Genomic DNA, 16987 nt, shown 5'->3' with positions numbered 1-16987 from the left:
TATGTTTTTTGATGGGCAACTTAATTCATACCTACATGTATGTTTTGAGGCCAATATCCATTTTTCTCTCTATCCAAATGTCATCAAATGTCACTGCTATGTGTAAACAGTTGAACATTCTTCTCATCTTACTTGTCACGTACATTATATATAATATCACACCTTACTTGTCACGTACATTATATATAATATCTCACCTTACTTGTCACGTACATTAGATAAAATATCACACCATACCCACCACGTACATTGGATGAATTTTCGGAAACTGTATTATAACATTGTGTCTGCTGACCTTATTTACTGCCGGCGGTTCGCCAACGGCACTAGTCCGCATTGTCTAAAACGTTGTCATCCTCTTTGATAGACAGTGAAAGCGGGGTTTTACACCGTCGACAGCAATCTTCGTTGTTTACGAAAAAATCACACACTTTATTTTTAATGTTAGATTGTAAAAGAAACAACATTACATATCTCACAATTGTGGTTTTGGTGTGGCTTTACATTACAGGTCCCGTGGCGAATGCCCTCAGTGAGCGGTACTCACACAGACTGGTGGTGTTCATTGGCGGGTTCTTGGCTACCATTGGTCTAGTTAGTACATCATTTGTCCAGTCAGTGCCCGCATTTTACGTTACCTATGGAGTTATGTCCGGTGAGTATACAGGATTAGGTGCCAACTTCCAACTGTATAACTCATATTTAATACGCTATATATCATGCTTCAGATTTCCAAATTTGGCATATTACAAATAAAGACTTTACAGTGCATGTTGCAATATTTTATACCGATTGTTGGAGAGAACTAATATACATATGTATATCTGTATAAGAAATGACCGTTGTTCAATCCATTTCCATAATACATATGTAGTACCAGGTCTAGGATAATCGTCAAGAACAGAAACAATTGTTAGATCGGAGACGACTGTCCTATACATGTAAGCTAATTCCGTATTATTTCAAAATGAAGCGATTTATGAAATTGATTAAGGGTATCACTGGTACATTACCCAATCGTACACGCGCATTAGACGTGCAGTACACTTACAACGTTATTTTTTTGTTTACAGGAGTCGGCTTTGGTTTGTGTCTGTCGCCGTCCATTACTTTCCAGGGATTCCATTTCCGAAAGTGGCGCGCGCTTGCTAATGGACTTTCCGCTGCCGGTGCAGGAGCTGGGTCATTTGCTCTCCCTTCCATCATTAGGGTTCTCATAAACTATTACGGACTTGGAGGGTGTCTACTCCTTGTTGGGGGTTTCATGTTTCACACGTGTGTATTTTGTTCACTTTTCCGGCCGCCATCTTACTGGAGATTATTCAACAGAGCCGAGCGTAAAACTGATAGAAGGACGAGGGAGGATAAACTCAGGCCGACCGACAAAGATACAAGTCAACCGTTAATCGAAAACAAAAATTATTCAGATTTCAAACTAATCGGCCATGTAAGCGAAGCTACATGTATAGTAAAGAAAGACAACGATTCCGGTGAAAAAATGGGAGCTACATTGTATAGTCAGGTATCACTAATTCCAGCTCAGTTTATTCATAGGAAAAAAATCGAGGCAGAACTAAATGAAACTAGTAATCATTTATCCACATTATCATTGCCGTGTATGGCCCCTAACCGAATCAGAGACGCCAGACAAAGAACAGTGTCTGTCACAATGTGTTCCAGGCAGCAAAGCAACACTTCATCGTCAAATAAACTTACAAAGGATTTTTTATTTGTCAGTTTAGAATCGTTCCCTTCGCTCCATGGTTCTGGATTGGTACCCACTAATAAACAGACTTATAACGGACATACGCCTGTCAGTATATCGGAGGAAGACGGCAATGCAAAGACGAAATCAGTGCTAGACTGGAATTTACTGAAGAATCCAACTTACCTAGTGTTTGTATTTGCTTTATTTACAGGAGTTATGGGCCAGTTTTTGCTGTACAATGTTTTGCCATCAATTGCGAATGAAAAGGGTATCAGTGACGAGCAAGGGGCCATAGTGGTGTCCGTTCTTGGGGCAACTGATCTTATTGGTCGAGTATTCTTTGGTTGGTTAGCCGATTTTGGCTTCGTCAGACGTCAAACGATGTATCAGATGAACCTAACAGTGTTTGCCATGGTCGGGTTCGTTGTGCCTCACGTGACCACGTTCACTGGATTGTGTTTAGTCGCCATATTTCTTGGAGTTTTTACCGGAGGATATACAGGAATTCAAGTTGCCGTCCTCGCTGACAAATTCGGGGTTGAAAAACTGTCCAGTGCTTGGGGATTTGCTGCGTTCATTGCCTCATTAGCGCTACTAATCAGCCCGTTCCTGGCCGGTATGTTTTCATCGGAATTAGGAATTATGTTTGTTTCAGTTATTAAACAAATATTGATGACCCCCCGGAATGGAAATATAGAATTTTATGTTTATTGTTGTCTCTGTGTTACAGGCGTGATTCGTGACGTCACGGGATCCTGGGTTGGTGCAGTTACCCTTGGAACAAGTGTGGCTGCGTTTGGATCAGGGTTACTTATCGTTGAAGCTTTACTGATCAGGATTAGGCTGTGATACAAACATTTTACTGATCAGGATTAGACGGTGCTACAAACATTTTACTGATAAGGATTAGACGGTGCTACAAACATTTTACTCATTTTACTGATCAGGATTAGGCTGTGAATGTGTACAAACATTTTACTGATCAGAATTAGACGGTGCTACAAACATTTTACTGATAAGGATTAGACGGTGCTACAAACATTTTACTGATAAGGATTAGACGGTGCTACAAACATTTTACTCATTTTACTGATCAGGATTAGGCGTTGATACAAGCATTTCATTGATCATCATTTGTTGATCAAACCACAGCTTGTTTCGTAATGCAACAAACATATCATTGTTTGACTTACATGTAGAGTGGTTCCTGGTGTTAAGTCATTTAACGATGCTGATTGGGTCATCACAGTCGGATAAAGGGCTTTTCCGTGGATGCTAGTAATAGTCGTCTAATTATTTTTGCTTTATATATATATATTGTGGACATTATTCATAAACCTTTAATCTCGTATTATTGGTAAAAGTAGCAATTTTCATTTTCTCTCCCTGATATCTCTACATCTCTCTTTTTTTCCCTGCCAACTATTTGCTTTTCTTTCTTTATAAATTAATGTAATTATTTTGTGTCGTTATCACATTTTCTGTAATATATATTTGTGGAGAGGACTTTTTTTAAGTTGTTATATTTTGTGCCCGATCCATTTGTTTCAACAAAAACATATGTTCAAATCAAATCAGTCGTCACTCGTCAAGTAGACATACAATATACGAATATACAGTATTTTCTAATTGAACCTATCAGAAAATCACACGAGTAAACAGTCAGACAAATACGTACATGTATGATAAATGTATCAGTAGGACAATAACATGGTCGTTTTCATGTCGCTGATTTAAAGTCACGATTTCGGTTATAGCCGCTACTCAAAGTTAGTAACGTTAGTCCGGGGTGACTGTTAGATGTTGTCAGATGGTGGTTCCCCCTCCTTTCTCGACAAGGTCTTGGGACCAGCTACGGCGAAGTTATGGAGGGTGACACCACGACATTTCACGAGACACTCCAGCCTGTTACATTGTACTGATCAAGTGCGAACAGTACCCGACGCGAACTAAGAAAGAACGCGACAAGAACCCGAGTGAAATGGTTACACTGTACCTACAGGTCGGAGCACACAATAAGAGATGTCTGATGGAGTCAATATGGCGGCGACCATGTGTAATGTAGTTAATGTCGACGTCAATGAAAACGTGTATTTCAAAAAATATAAGCTGTGGGTTAAATCTAAAATAAACATGTTAAAAGGCGGTATAAAAAGTAAAGATTAAAACAAAATGGAAAGCAGATTTAGAAAGACACTTAACAACAGAGAAAGTAGTGAGAACATACCAATATTCCCAGGGCCAGATAAAAGAGACAACCTGATTGGTCAAAAATTCTTAACCTATGTTAATTATTAAAGCTTATCGGAATGCTGATTACAAACGTGTAGTTTGCGCGAACATTTATTACGTGGAAAGAATTAGTACCCAGTCAAATGAAAAATTGTACATTTATACACGTCTCTAACTGAATACAATTCCAAATGAGATATTTTACATCGAATAAAAATATATTCCAAATAAAATCGTCTCTACAAAGTCCATATTTCCAAATAAAATCGTCTCTACAAAGTCCATATTTCCATTTGTTTACATGTTTTATGACATGTTGGCTGTTCTCTATTTTTGACATGAAATCTTTCTGACGAGCCACCAACTCGACTCAACCTTACCAATCCCCATACCTAAAATGTAAGTTAGATTTATACATTATCAACTTCAAGGGACGTAACTCGTACTTACTTACAGCATGGGGAACAAACGGATACATACCTCGTCCTTTGTCTTGTTAAAAAAAAGCGTTTGGAATTTTAAGATTGTTTGCTCGTATGAAATATGTATTTTCTATGTATATAAATAAATGTCAGTCGATTTTACCAGGTCCCTGGTGGATTTTACGAGCCTGTAAACCAAGATTTACGCTTCATCAACAAACGCCCAATGACCTGTCTTTTGACATGACCTCTGACCCGCCCTGAACTCTCTACGCTTGAGTGATCAGTCACAAGTCGTATTGAGTAAGCATGTGAGAGTTGTAAGGAGACTTCATTCATGGCCTAGCTGTGAGAACTAGTATGTAAACAGAGCGCGTGGTCTGTACCCCGCACGACTAGCGACCGTGACGGCTGTAGCCTGGGAGACTGATGTTCCTCACTCCTAGGTGGTTGGACTGCCTTTGTCTTCCGTCTTGATACCGTTGTTTAGCGATGTCGGGATTACTGCTCCACTGACAGGTTCTCTGTAGATGACATACATGTGGGAGAGGATTTACACCAATAGTTAGTTTATACAGATCATCGATATGGAATATTTTACAACGTAAACCGCTGTGTAGTGGATGTCATCGGTATGTGTGAAACGTCAGTATTTATTTGGGAGATAATTCGTTAAACCCTAAATCAGTGGAAGGCCATGCTATAAAGGGTAGGGACCCCCCTACAATGTGATCGGAGACAGCCGAGGATTATATAGGTAACGTGTGTATACACAGATTAGGAATCAATCTTCTCGACATCGACAAATCACGATTTCTGGTATAACATTTTCATGTTTGAGTGAAAACTTCCTATAGATGTAATTGTCGTTACGGACGAACCTTCTTTATTGTTACGTCCGTAACGAGGATGGCTGGTCTGTCCGGTGTGGGCGTTTTCTGGGCCTTCTCCTCCCTATTAGCTGCCCTGGCGGGGAGTGTGGGGTTTTACATGCCCTTCTGGTTACGGGGGTATATGGGGGAGACACCAGTGTACTTCGGAGTTTTCCGGAGATGTAACTACCCCCGGATGAACGAGTTCGGATCCCTGGTAATGGTAGAACAGTGCGGACGTTACTCCACGTTCGAAGACATTCCCAGTCTGTCCTGGCAAATCGGGACCCTGACAATCGGAGTTGGATGTGGACTGGCCATGCTGGTGTCTCTCACCGCTATACTTGCCGTGTGTATCCAGGGAATTGTGTCACCGACCATAGCCCGGGTGGCCGGGATACTACAGCTGTGTGCGGGTAAGTAATGACGTCCCACAGCCCGGGGGTCAGGGTATTGCAACTGTGTGTGTATGTAATGACGACACATAAGCTAGGGTCGGGATATTGTAACTATGTGTGTAGGAAATGACGTCCCATAGCCCGGGGGTCGGGGTATTGCTACTGTGTGTGTGTACAGTATGTAATGACGTCACATAGCCCGGGTGTCGGGATATTGCAATTATGTGTGTAGGAAATGACTTTCCATAGCCCGGGGGTCGGGGTATGACAACTGTGCGCGTGTAAATAAGGACGTCCCATAGCCCGGGGGTCGGAGTATTGCAACTGTGCGCGTGTAAATCTTATGACGGGAGTTGGTTTGGATTGGGTTGCGGTGGGGTAGTTGTAGTGTGTACGTTCGTGATAGTGACAGCTATGATGTAATAAGTATCGGAGTCACTGTCGTCACAGAGGATACAGCAAGCTTAGGCTTACACAAAACGGGGATTGTATGGTAAACTACATTAAAATGATTTAACTAGGGTCAAACACGAATAATGAAAGTACATGTTTACATTTGTTCGAATCATTATGTTAAAGAAAACTAAAGAACCAAATTGTTTTGCAATTTATGTAGAAGTTAAACTACGACACCCAGCAGTACCTAACGTCAGGTTGGTTAGATTACACTATAAGAGATTATTAATAAACTGTACGTTCAGCTACGTTATGTAAGGACTAACAGCGAAGATTCAACTTTACGTCATGCCAATCTGCTAATTAGATCCACTTCACTGCTTTAAACAAGATGGTTTTCCCATAATGTCAACACGACTACCGGATATCAAATTATGATAACTTATCTGAGAAATGATTATGTTTATCAATTAGTCTGGCTTTCCCCGGAATATCACTGATTACGACAGCTGACTGTGTTCCTGGCTTCCGTGTACAACCAGCCGAGATTATTCGGGTACACGGCCTCATCACATCCAACAAATCTATATCACGGAGAAGTAATGATAACATTTATATTGTTTATATTATTAACTCTTGTTGATAAGACAAGAATGGCGTCCGTGCCATTCGTTCAATTGAGAAAGGTTTCCACACCCTCATTCTAAGACGTAATAATGATACATTTTCTCTATTAACACCAGCTGGGTTTTACTTAATTTTATAACATAATCGTTGGTATCATTAGCCAGGTGGTTGGAATTATCGTATTATTTGGTCCAATGTCCCTATATCGTGGTATTTACTCCATCAGTAACGCGGGCTATCGTTAATACCCTGGGATACATCTGGACGGGGAGGACATAGAGTACTCTACCATAGGGTACTGTGTCCACCTGACGCCTAAGAGACAAGTCTATATCCAAGGTGTTTGCTTTTTTTCTGACGATGAGGGCCACTGAGGGCGGTCAGTCGATTTCATTGTGTAGAAAGACGTTACCAGACACGTGTTCGTGCGGTCAGTCTGGTCAAATCGATTGGGTATCTGATCCGATATACGTCTAAAGGTTACACACATGTAGCGGAATCTCTGACGGGGGATACCGGAATCTCTGACGGGGGGTACCGGAATCTCTGACGGGGGATACCGAATACTGATGGGTAACACAGAATCTCTGACGGGGGATACCGGAATCTCTGATTAGGGATACCGTAATCTCTGACGTGGAACACTGGAATCTCTGATTGGTGACCTATAATCCCTAACGGGGATACCGGAATCTATTACGAGAGACACCAGAACCTCTGACGGGGGACACCATGATCTCAGACGGGGGATAGCGGAATCTCTGACGGGGGACACTGGATTCTCTGACGGGAGACACCGGGAACTCAGGAGGACAGTTTATGCTGTAATTTAGATTGGTTTTCCGGAGGGATGGTCCAGGGAGGAGAGTTTCTCACCCCTGTAGAATATAGATGACAATGAGTATTTAAAGTTAGGATTTTCAAGCTTGTTCATGACCAGAGATAGCAAGAAAGCACCTCGACGTCCGGTCAAATATTTGGCGGCCCATATTGGTCATAGGAAAACTATCACAAAATAGACAATATAACAGGATAACATTCTCTCGGCACTTTCATATTACAGAGACATTTTAACGAAACATCAATCGTTTCCTTAAAGTTTTAGGGAACCGATTAGTATTTCCGCAAGCTACATCTCACTATACGGTATGATAGACTGATATCTAAAGTCGACGGTAGATTTTAGATTTTTACACCCTACTGTCCGTGTAAAAATAATTCACGTGGCATGTTTATACATTCCATAAACAATTCTGGTGTTACTCCGACCTTTGTGTGACGTTAGGGGTCTGTCAGGCCGTCGTCGCGTGTTACATGTATATAGGCCAGCTGGTTCCCCCTGACCTTTCCTCTCCTGTGGAGAGTATGGTCCAATGATAAAAAATACCGGTATCTCCAACTTGTAATCAAGTTTGTATTTTATTGGTGAAAATATCTTAAGCCGAAACACGTGCACTCGATCTTCATTTGTCTAACGAACTGATGCAAAAGTTCGTCATACTAACGTAGGAGCGGTTCAGTCATACAAACCCGTATGTTTTCAAGTTTAAGCTTTGTATTACCAAAAGCCCTAAGGCCTATAGGTACATGTACCGTATTTTACTGTTGCTGTGATTTCCCCGTGTGCCTTATCGAACACTTATTTATGGGAGTCTGATTCAGATGGCGATAGTGAGACTGGCTGACGGGGACAGATTTATAGACTAGGATTTTTGTGATTGTTTTGTATTGATTAATGTCCATTGTTCAATCTACAATTAAAGTCATTTAAAATGACTCCATGCTTCAAACAATTTATTCGCGATGTGATTTAAGCATGTTCGCGATTTTAGGTTCAAGTTAAGAAACAAAGATAAAAACTCCCTTCGTTAATAGAATCTTGGGAAATGATAGTGATGTTTGACTTCATGGTCAGTTATACCGAAAATTAAAATCATGCATGTGTGTATTGTAAGTCGAGCCGTAAACATAAACAGATCTGGAAATTTTGTTGTGAGAGTTTTTTGAAAAAATATAAAAGACATTCAATTCTCACCGATAAACAAAATCTATATACATTTGTATGCTATTGAAATCTAACGAACAACAGCTTTGCGCGATATTAACCTCTTAATTAAAAAGTCTTTTGAACTGAGGAAGGTAGGCTTAAAATGTGCTGAAGTATATGTTGAATCTATATAATGTATGTATATTCTATGATGTCTACTATACATCCCTGATATATTATAGTTATTTGTCCATTTGGTTACATTGTTTGCAGTTCGATCCATCATGTGTTCTATTTGGATTAAAATGCAATAAAGTTGAATTGAATTCAACTTTTCCGTTTATTGTAAGAGTTCATTCATCCTAGAGTATTCACCAGTCCGGCCGTTACAGCAGGCCGCACGGATATGATGGCACTGAGTCATCTCTTCTCCAGAAATCGAATTAAAATGGCATCATTACCAATCACGGGGACATATCGAACTAAATCAAAAGAGCACGCCGTGCTCTCTCTCGACAACTAACGGGCCAACTGTGAAACCGCACACCAGAACGACCCGAGTTGGTGACAGAATTGATTCCCCTGTCTCTTTCTGTTCCCTTTGTCTTTTGTTATGGTAGTAACATCGCCCTCTCTGTCTTCATACCGAGACCGAATGACGTGTCCTCTCAAACAAGGCTGTAGTACGGGATGTAGCGGACAGCGAGGCTGTGTAGGACCTTCATTTTCAATTCTTGTTGTGATCAACATATAAATGTTGTATATTATTTTTATTGCCAAAAACTAAAATGATCAACATATAAATATTATATAAGAGAAATGTTGTATATTATTATTATTGCCAAAAACTAAAATGCTAGAATCCGCACACTTTCACTGTCAAATTCCAACTTTACATGATCGTATCAACTTCGATATGCGGTAACTAATTCTGGAAGATAATACTTTTTTATAATCCTCAAAAGTTACAACCGACCAAACTTCTCAACCGGAAGTGTTACAGCGCAGAATCATGTAGCAAAACACATACATAGTATTAGACAAGTGTTAGGGGCGTATTAGGTAATAGATAAACTCGATCCTGCCTAGGTATCGATAATCCTCAATACCTGACTAGGATTTAAAAGGTCGAGATGTCTTATCAACCGGATGTATGATAATTGACCTAGAAAATCTTTCATTTTAAGCTATTTTACGACTTGCCTGACAGAAAGACAAAAGGACATCATGGGTGGAGATCTAGCCCCTAGCGGCTGTATGTAAATGTTAGGGTGTTGATAGACATAAGATTACACTGTTTATCTGATACCAAAACAAATGTTTTTATAATCTGATATTTTACCGATATCTTGTATATAGGACTGTGTATACACGTACATAACACACGCAGTTCAAGGGACACACTGTATTTTCATCTGTTAATAATGCAATGATTGTCGTTTGTCATTTTATTAGCCGTTTTTGTGAAATGTCAAGTGTCAAATTATGACCCTTTTATTCTGGTTAAATGAACCGATGACGGACTTTTTAACTCGGCCACAATACACGACAGTTTTCTATTGTACAACCGAGATTTCAGACCTTGTACTGTTCGTAATTTAGGAAAACCTTTAACACTAATAAATGTAGGAAGAACTTGTTGTCTGATCGTAATTAGAATATATATATATGTGTCAAGTAGTAATAACGACAGTACAGACAAGTATATATATATATATATATATGTAACAGATATGATAGAGTATTATTGTTATGTTGTATCGTGAAACTTATAACAAATGGATTGTTATTGTTCTATAAAATGGTGTTACAAGCATCAATGATGATTTTGTAGCGTGTATGATAGAACAAGTAAGAGTACTAGTAAGAGTTGTTCTATCATACACTACATAGTATATATACTCTTACTTGTTCTATCATACACACTACATAGTATATATACTCTTACTTGTTCTATCATACACACTACACACTATATATACTCTTACTTGTTCTATCATACACACTACATAGTATATATACTCTTACTTGTTCTATCATACACACTACATAGTATATATACTCTTACTTGTTCTATCATACACACTACATAGTATATATACTCTTACTTGTTCTATCATACACTACATAGTATATATACTCTTACTTGTTCTATCATACACTACATAGTATATATACTCTTACTTGTTCTATCATACACACTACATAGTATATATACTCTTACTTGTTCTATCATACACACTACATAGTATATATACTCTTACTTGTTCTATCATACACACTACATAGTATATATACTCTTACTTGTTCTATCATACACACTACATAGTATATATACTCTTACTTGTTCTATCATACACTACATAGTATATATACTCTTACTTGTTCTATCATACACACTACATAGTATATATACTCTTACTTGTTCTATCATACACACTACATAGTATATATACTCTTACTTGTTCTATCATACACACTACATAGTATATATACTCTTACTTGTTCTATCATACACACAACATAGTATATATACTCTTACTTGTTCTATCATACACTACATAGAATATACTCTTACTTGTTCTATCATACACTACATAGAATATACTCTTACTTGTTCTATCATACACTACACAGTATATATACTCTTACTTGTTCTATCATACACTACATAGAATATACTCTTACTTGTTCTATCATACACACTACACAGTATATACTCTTACTTGTTCTATCATACACACTACATAGAATATACTCTTACTTGTTCTATCATACACACTACATAGTATATATACTCTTACTTGTTCAATCATACACACTACATAGAATATATACTCTTACTTGTTCTATCATACACACTACATAGAATATACTCTTACTTGTTCTATTATACACACTACATAGTATATATACTCTTACTTGTTCTATTATACACACTACATAGAATATACTCTTACTTGTTCTATCATACACACTACATAGTATATATACTCTTACTTGTTCTATCATACACACTACATAGTATATATACTCTTACTTGTTCTATCATACACACTACATAGTATATATACTCTTACTTGTTCTATCATACACACTACATAGCATATATACATGTACTATTACTTGTTGTATCATACACACTACATAGTATATATACTCTTACTTGTTCTATTATACACACTACATAGTATATATACTCTTACTTGTTCTATTATACACACTACATAGTATATATACTCTTACTTGTTCTATCATACACACTACATAGTATATATACTCTTACTTGTTCTATTATACACACTACATAGAATATACTCTTACTTGTTCTATCATACACACTACACACTATATATACTCTTACTTGTTCTATCATACACACTACATAGTATATATACTCTTACTTGTTCTATCATACACTACATAGTATATATACTCTTACTTGTTCTATCATACACACTACACACTATATATACTCTTACTTGTTCTATCATACACACTACATAGTATATATACTCTTACTTGTTCTATCATACACACTACATAGTATATATACTCTTACTTGTTCTATCATACACACTACATAGTATATATACTCTTACTTGTTCTATCATACACTACATAGAATATACTCTTACTTGTTCTATCATACACACTACATAGAATATATACTCTTACTTGTTCTATCATACACGCTACATAGAATATACTCTTACTTGTTCTATCATACACACTACATAGAATATACTCTTACTTGTTCTATCATACACTACATAGTATATATACTCTTACTTGTTCTATCATACACTACATAGTATATATACTCTTACTTGTTCTATCATACACACTACATAGTATATATACTCTTACTTGTTCTATCATACACACTACATATAATATACTCTTACTTGTTCCATCATACACGTCACATAGTATATATACTCTTACTTGTTCTATCATACACACTACACACTATATATACTCTTACTTGTTCTATCATACACACTACATAGTATATATACTCTTACTTGTTCTATCATACACACTACATAGTATATATACTCTTACTTGTTCTATCATACACACTACATAGTATATATACTCTTACTTGTTCTATCATACACACTACATAGTATATATACTCTTACTTGTTCTATCATACACACTACATAGTATATATACTCTTACTTGTTCTAACATACACACTACATAGTATATATACTCTTACTTGTTCTATCATACACACTACATAGTATATATACTCTTACTTGTTCCATCATACACGTCACATAGTATATATACTCTTACTAGAACAAGTAAGAGTATATATACTATGTGACGTGTATGATGGAACAAGTAATAGCGTGTATGTACTTTGATCCAATAAGTTGAAAAGTTTACGGAAATAAATTGACGAGATAAAATCAACGAAATTAAACTGGAATCGGTGTCAACTGCTGTCGCATCATTTTATATTAAAGAGACGCCATTATTCTGACGTAGGAGATACTTTTGTATTAATTATAATGACGTCATCAAAACTGTTCTGTATGATGACAAGTCGGGTTTATCGTTGGGAGGGCGTGAGAGGTATGTTGTGTCCTCATTTATACGTAACCTGCCAAGTCATGGTTTACTTTGCTGTGCAGCAAAGGTGTGTTTTACAACGTATAGCGACTTAGGTCGGGTTCTGCTCTATTTGCTGAAATGAATTCCTTCTTTTGAAGGCCATAATGCCTTACTACAAGTGGGAAATGACGAGAGTTGTGGATGATTGATGATAACCTGTTTTATTGAATGTTGATATAATTGGTGTTTAGTGGTAGCCTTGCGCGGATGAATACCACAAGGTACAGCCATTGTGAGGTCTTCCTTCACACAAAACCGTGCTGTTTTGTAAAGGCAATCCTTGTATTTGTCTCGACGCGAAGGTAAATACTACAATAGAAGCGATATATGTAGCTAAAAACTTTCCCCATTGTGCTGATATCACTTGTTAAATATTTATGTTTCCACAACAAAACATTTAAATACACGGCGATATTCTGCGACATGAGATCCGCCGAGCCACACGGTATAAAATAGCAGGTCGTGTAGCAAGTAAAAACATTGATCAATGAGAGAAAGTGTAAACAAAAGTGTTCAATCACAAGTGACATTTCTCAGCCACTGCCTAGGTAAAGCTATATCCTTAGTTTCTAATTTTTTTTTATACATATGTTTATTTTTTTTTTTTGTAATTATCTTTTTATTCAGGATTTTCATCAATATACATAAAATACAATTATTCCTTTACACACTCACACACAAACATACACAAAAACCTAATCTATATATATCATTTGCTTGCTCTCAAGTACATCGACAAAATATTGCATATAAAATTCCCACGCATATTGCATACTGCATACATTTACACACATCCAATCTTATATCCAGAGATATATTAACATAGTACGGTATACGGTATATAGATATATACTGTATACATAATACATACACAAGCAAAGCGAGAAAAGCAAAACATCATATTGACACTAATAAATTACATGTAAACAAAGATCATGTTCATACAGACAGCACATGCACACAAAACAACACACACACACAAACTTTCAAAACATACTCATACATACATAATCAATTTGTACATGAAAACAAAGACGGTATATAAATAAATACTGTATACATACAACAAAGAGAGAAAAGCAAACATCATATTCACACTTATAAATTACTTGTAAACATCATGTTCATACAAACAGCACATGCGCACACACCATCACACGAACACACACTCACACACATACACACACAACAAACTTTCAAACTCGCATACACACATAATTAATTTATACATGAAAACAAAGAAGAAAAAAGGCAGAGAAAAGAAGGGAAAGAGAGAGGAGAGGGGGAGGGAGATTCAAAAATAAAGATGTATATATTAAAATGAAATAATTTAATTCAAAAACTTCTTTACCAAAATTAAATAGATTCGACACTGCCAGAAGGAAAATATTCAGTTTAGTTCCAATAATGGCATCCATTTCTTCCAATTATTTTCAAAAATCAATTTTTTGTGTACATTATTTCCATTGTTGATATATTTTTGAACAGTAAAATGATCCTTGATATCATTAACAAGGGCTGTTATATTTAAAGCTTTGTTGAAACATCTTGTTTTATAAATATAATATTTAATTATAATAATGATTTCATTATCAACAGGGTTGGCATATGAAGATAATAAACCAAATAAGAAAGATTCTTTGTTCATAGAAAAAGCAATAAACAATATATCAACTAAGTTTTCAAATTCCTGCAATAATTCTTGTACACATACACATTCCCAGAGCAAATGCGTTACTTTCTCTGGTTCACTATAACAGAAAGTGCATAAAGGACTAGCAATTATATGTGTTTTAAAAAGAAAAGTATTTGTGACTAGGATATAGTGAATAATTCTCAGTTGAAACCATTGTAACTTTGGACTGCGGAAGACATTAAAGGGAATTTTAAAGATTTTTTTCCATTTGTCTTCATTAAAGTAGAAGTGATGTTCCTACATATGTTTATATTTCCAGAGAAGGAGAAGGAATCCACGCCGTTGATTGTTATTTTATTGTCTGTGTTTTCGGTATCCCCAAGCATGAAAGTTACTGATTGATTACATTGCCTAAAACTAACCGGGAACAGTGTCGTAGACAAATTTAATGTTGTTTACTTTCAGTTGAGACATACCGATTATGTATTCACACCTTTTTATTGCCAGTTTTAAAGTGTTGCCTTATAAGACCGTTACCGTATATGTATTGTCTTATAGGACCGTTACGGTATATGTATTGCCTTATAAGACCGTTACCGTATATGTATTGCCTTATAGGACCGTTACGGTATATGTATTGCCTTATAGGACCGTTACGGTATATGTATTGCCTTATAGGACCGTTACCGTATATGTATTGTCTAATAGGACCGTTACCGTATATGTATTGTCTTATAGGACCGTTACCGTATATGTATTGCCTTATAGGACCGTTACCGTATATGTATTGCCTTATAAGACCGTTACCGTATATGTATTGTCTTATAGGACCGTTACCGTATATGTATTGTCTTATAGGACCGTTACCGTATATGTATTGCCTTATAAGACCGTTACCGTATATGTATTGTCTAATAGGACCGTTACCGTATATGTATTGTCTTATAGGACCGTTATGGTATATTTATTGTCTTATAGGACCGTTACGGTATATGTATTGCCTTATAGGACCGTTACCGTATATGTATTGTCTTATAGGACCGTTACGGTATATGTATTGCCTTATAACACCGTTACGGTATATGTGTTGTCTAATAGGACCGTTACCGTATATGTATTGTCTTATAGGACTGTTACGGTATATGTATTGTCTTATAGGACCGTTACGGTATATGTATTGTCTTATAGGACCGTTACGGTATATATATATTGCCTTATAGGACCGTTACGGTATATGTATTGTCTTATAGGACCGTTACGGTATATGTATTGCCTTATAAGACCGTTACCGTATATGTATTGGCTTATAGGACCGTTACGGTATATGTATTGCCTTATAGGACCGTTACCGTATATGTATTGTCTTATAGGACCGTTACCGTATATATATAGGCTGTATGTATAGGCTGTATGTATAGGTGATATAGTAAGTCTACAGACGGCTCCTTGGCGAATGCCTCCTACCATACACAGTCATTATTCTCGCACGGATCCCAGTAATGACAGAGGTCGGCGTTTATAGAGCAATCATGGAGTTACTTCAAACCGTTAAACTGTCCCTGAGTGATATATAGAAGTAAACGGGAACACAGGGACCTGGTTCACACCCGAACCCCTCGTATAGAGTATGTGAGTTACCACACGGACGTACATCAGGAGATATTTGTCGCGCCCCTGTGGTAATTTTCTCAATTATTTTCTCGTACAAATATTTCATTTATATCGCAGCATGTTATATTATTAGACCGTGTATAGAAGAGAGGGATATTTTACCTGGGTGGTCACAAAAATGTTGTCAAACTGGAGACTTCGGAATACAGTGTATATTTGTAGTGTAGCAAAAGGGCCTCGATGGCCGAGTGGTAGACTGGCCACCAGACCCTAAGTTTTTTTTGTTAAGAATTGCCAAGTTAAATTCTAATACCAGATTATCTGCCCCTACTTTGAAACTTAGACATATCCTAGGGATCAAAATCATAAAGCTCAATTTTACTTATAATTTTATTATTCTAGAGACAGGGGGCCAGTCTAGCCGAGTGGTTAAGGTGTCCCGACACGTTATCACTTTCCCACCACCTCT

General features: G+C 37.0%; 2 protein-coding genes across 2 annotated transcripts in view; both read left to right on the top strand.

The window, feature by feature from the left end:
- Positions 1-3094, top strand: part of LOC117342586 (monocarboxylate transporter 12-like) — a 32140-nt gene extending 29046 nt beyond the window's left edge. The window contains exon 6 of the mRNA XM_033904780.1: positions 2439-3094. Within this exon, the coding sequence (XP_033760671.1) occupies positions 2439-2557 (119 nt within the window). The 3' untranslated portion in view covers positions 2558-3094. The remainder of the gene's footprint in view (positions 1-2438) is intronic.
- Positions 3095-4656: 1562 nt separating this feature from the next.
- Positions 4657-16987, top strand: part of LOC117342383 (LHFPL tetraspan subfamily member 6 protein-like) — a 44062-nt gene continuing 31731 nt past the window's right edge. Inside the window, exon 1 of the mRNA XM_033904534.1 lies at positions 4657-5650. Coding sequence (XP_033760425.1) covers positions 5272-5650 — 379 coding nt within the window. The 5' untranslated portion in view covers positions 4657-5271. The remainder of the gene's footprint in view (positions 5651-16987) is intronic.

The sequence above is a fragment of the Pecten maximus genome, chromosome 14, assembly GCF_902652985.1.
Source record: "Pecten maximus chromosome 14, xPecMax1.1, whole genome shotgun sequence".
Classification (NCBI taxonomy): domain Eukaryota; kingdom Metazoa; phylum Mollusca; class Bivalvia; order Pectinida; family Pectinidae; genus Pecten; species Pecten maximus.
The sequence above is the reverse complement of the archived record's forward strand: the minus strand, read 5'-3'. Positions and strand labels throughout refer to the sequence as shown.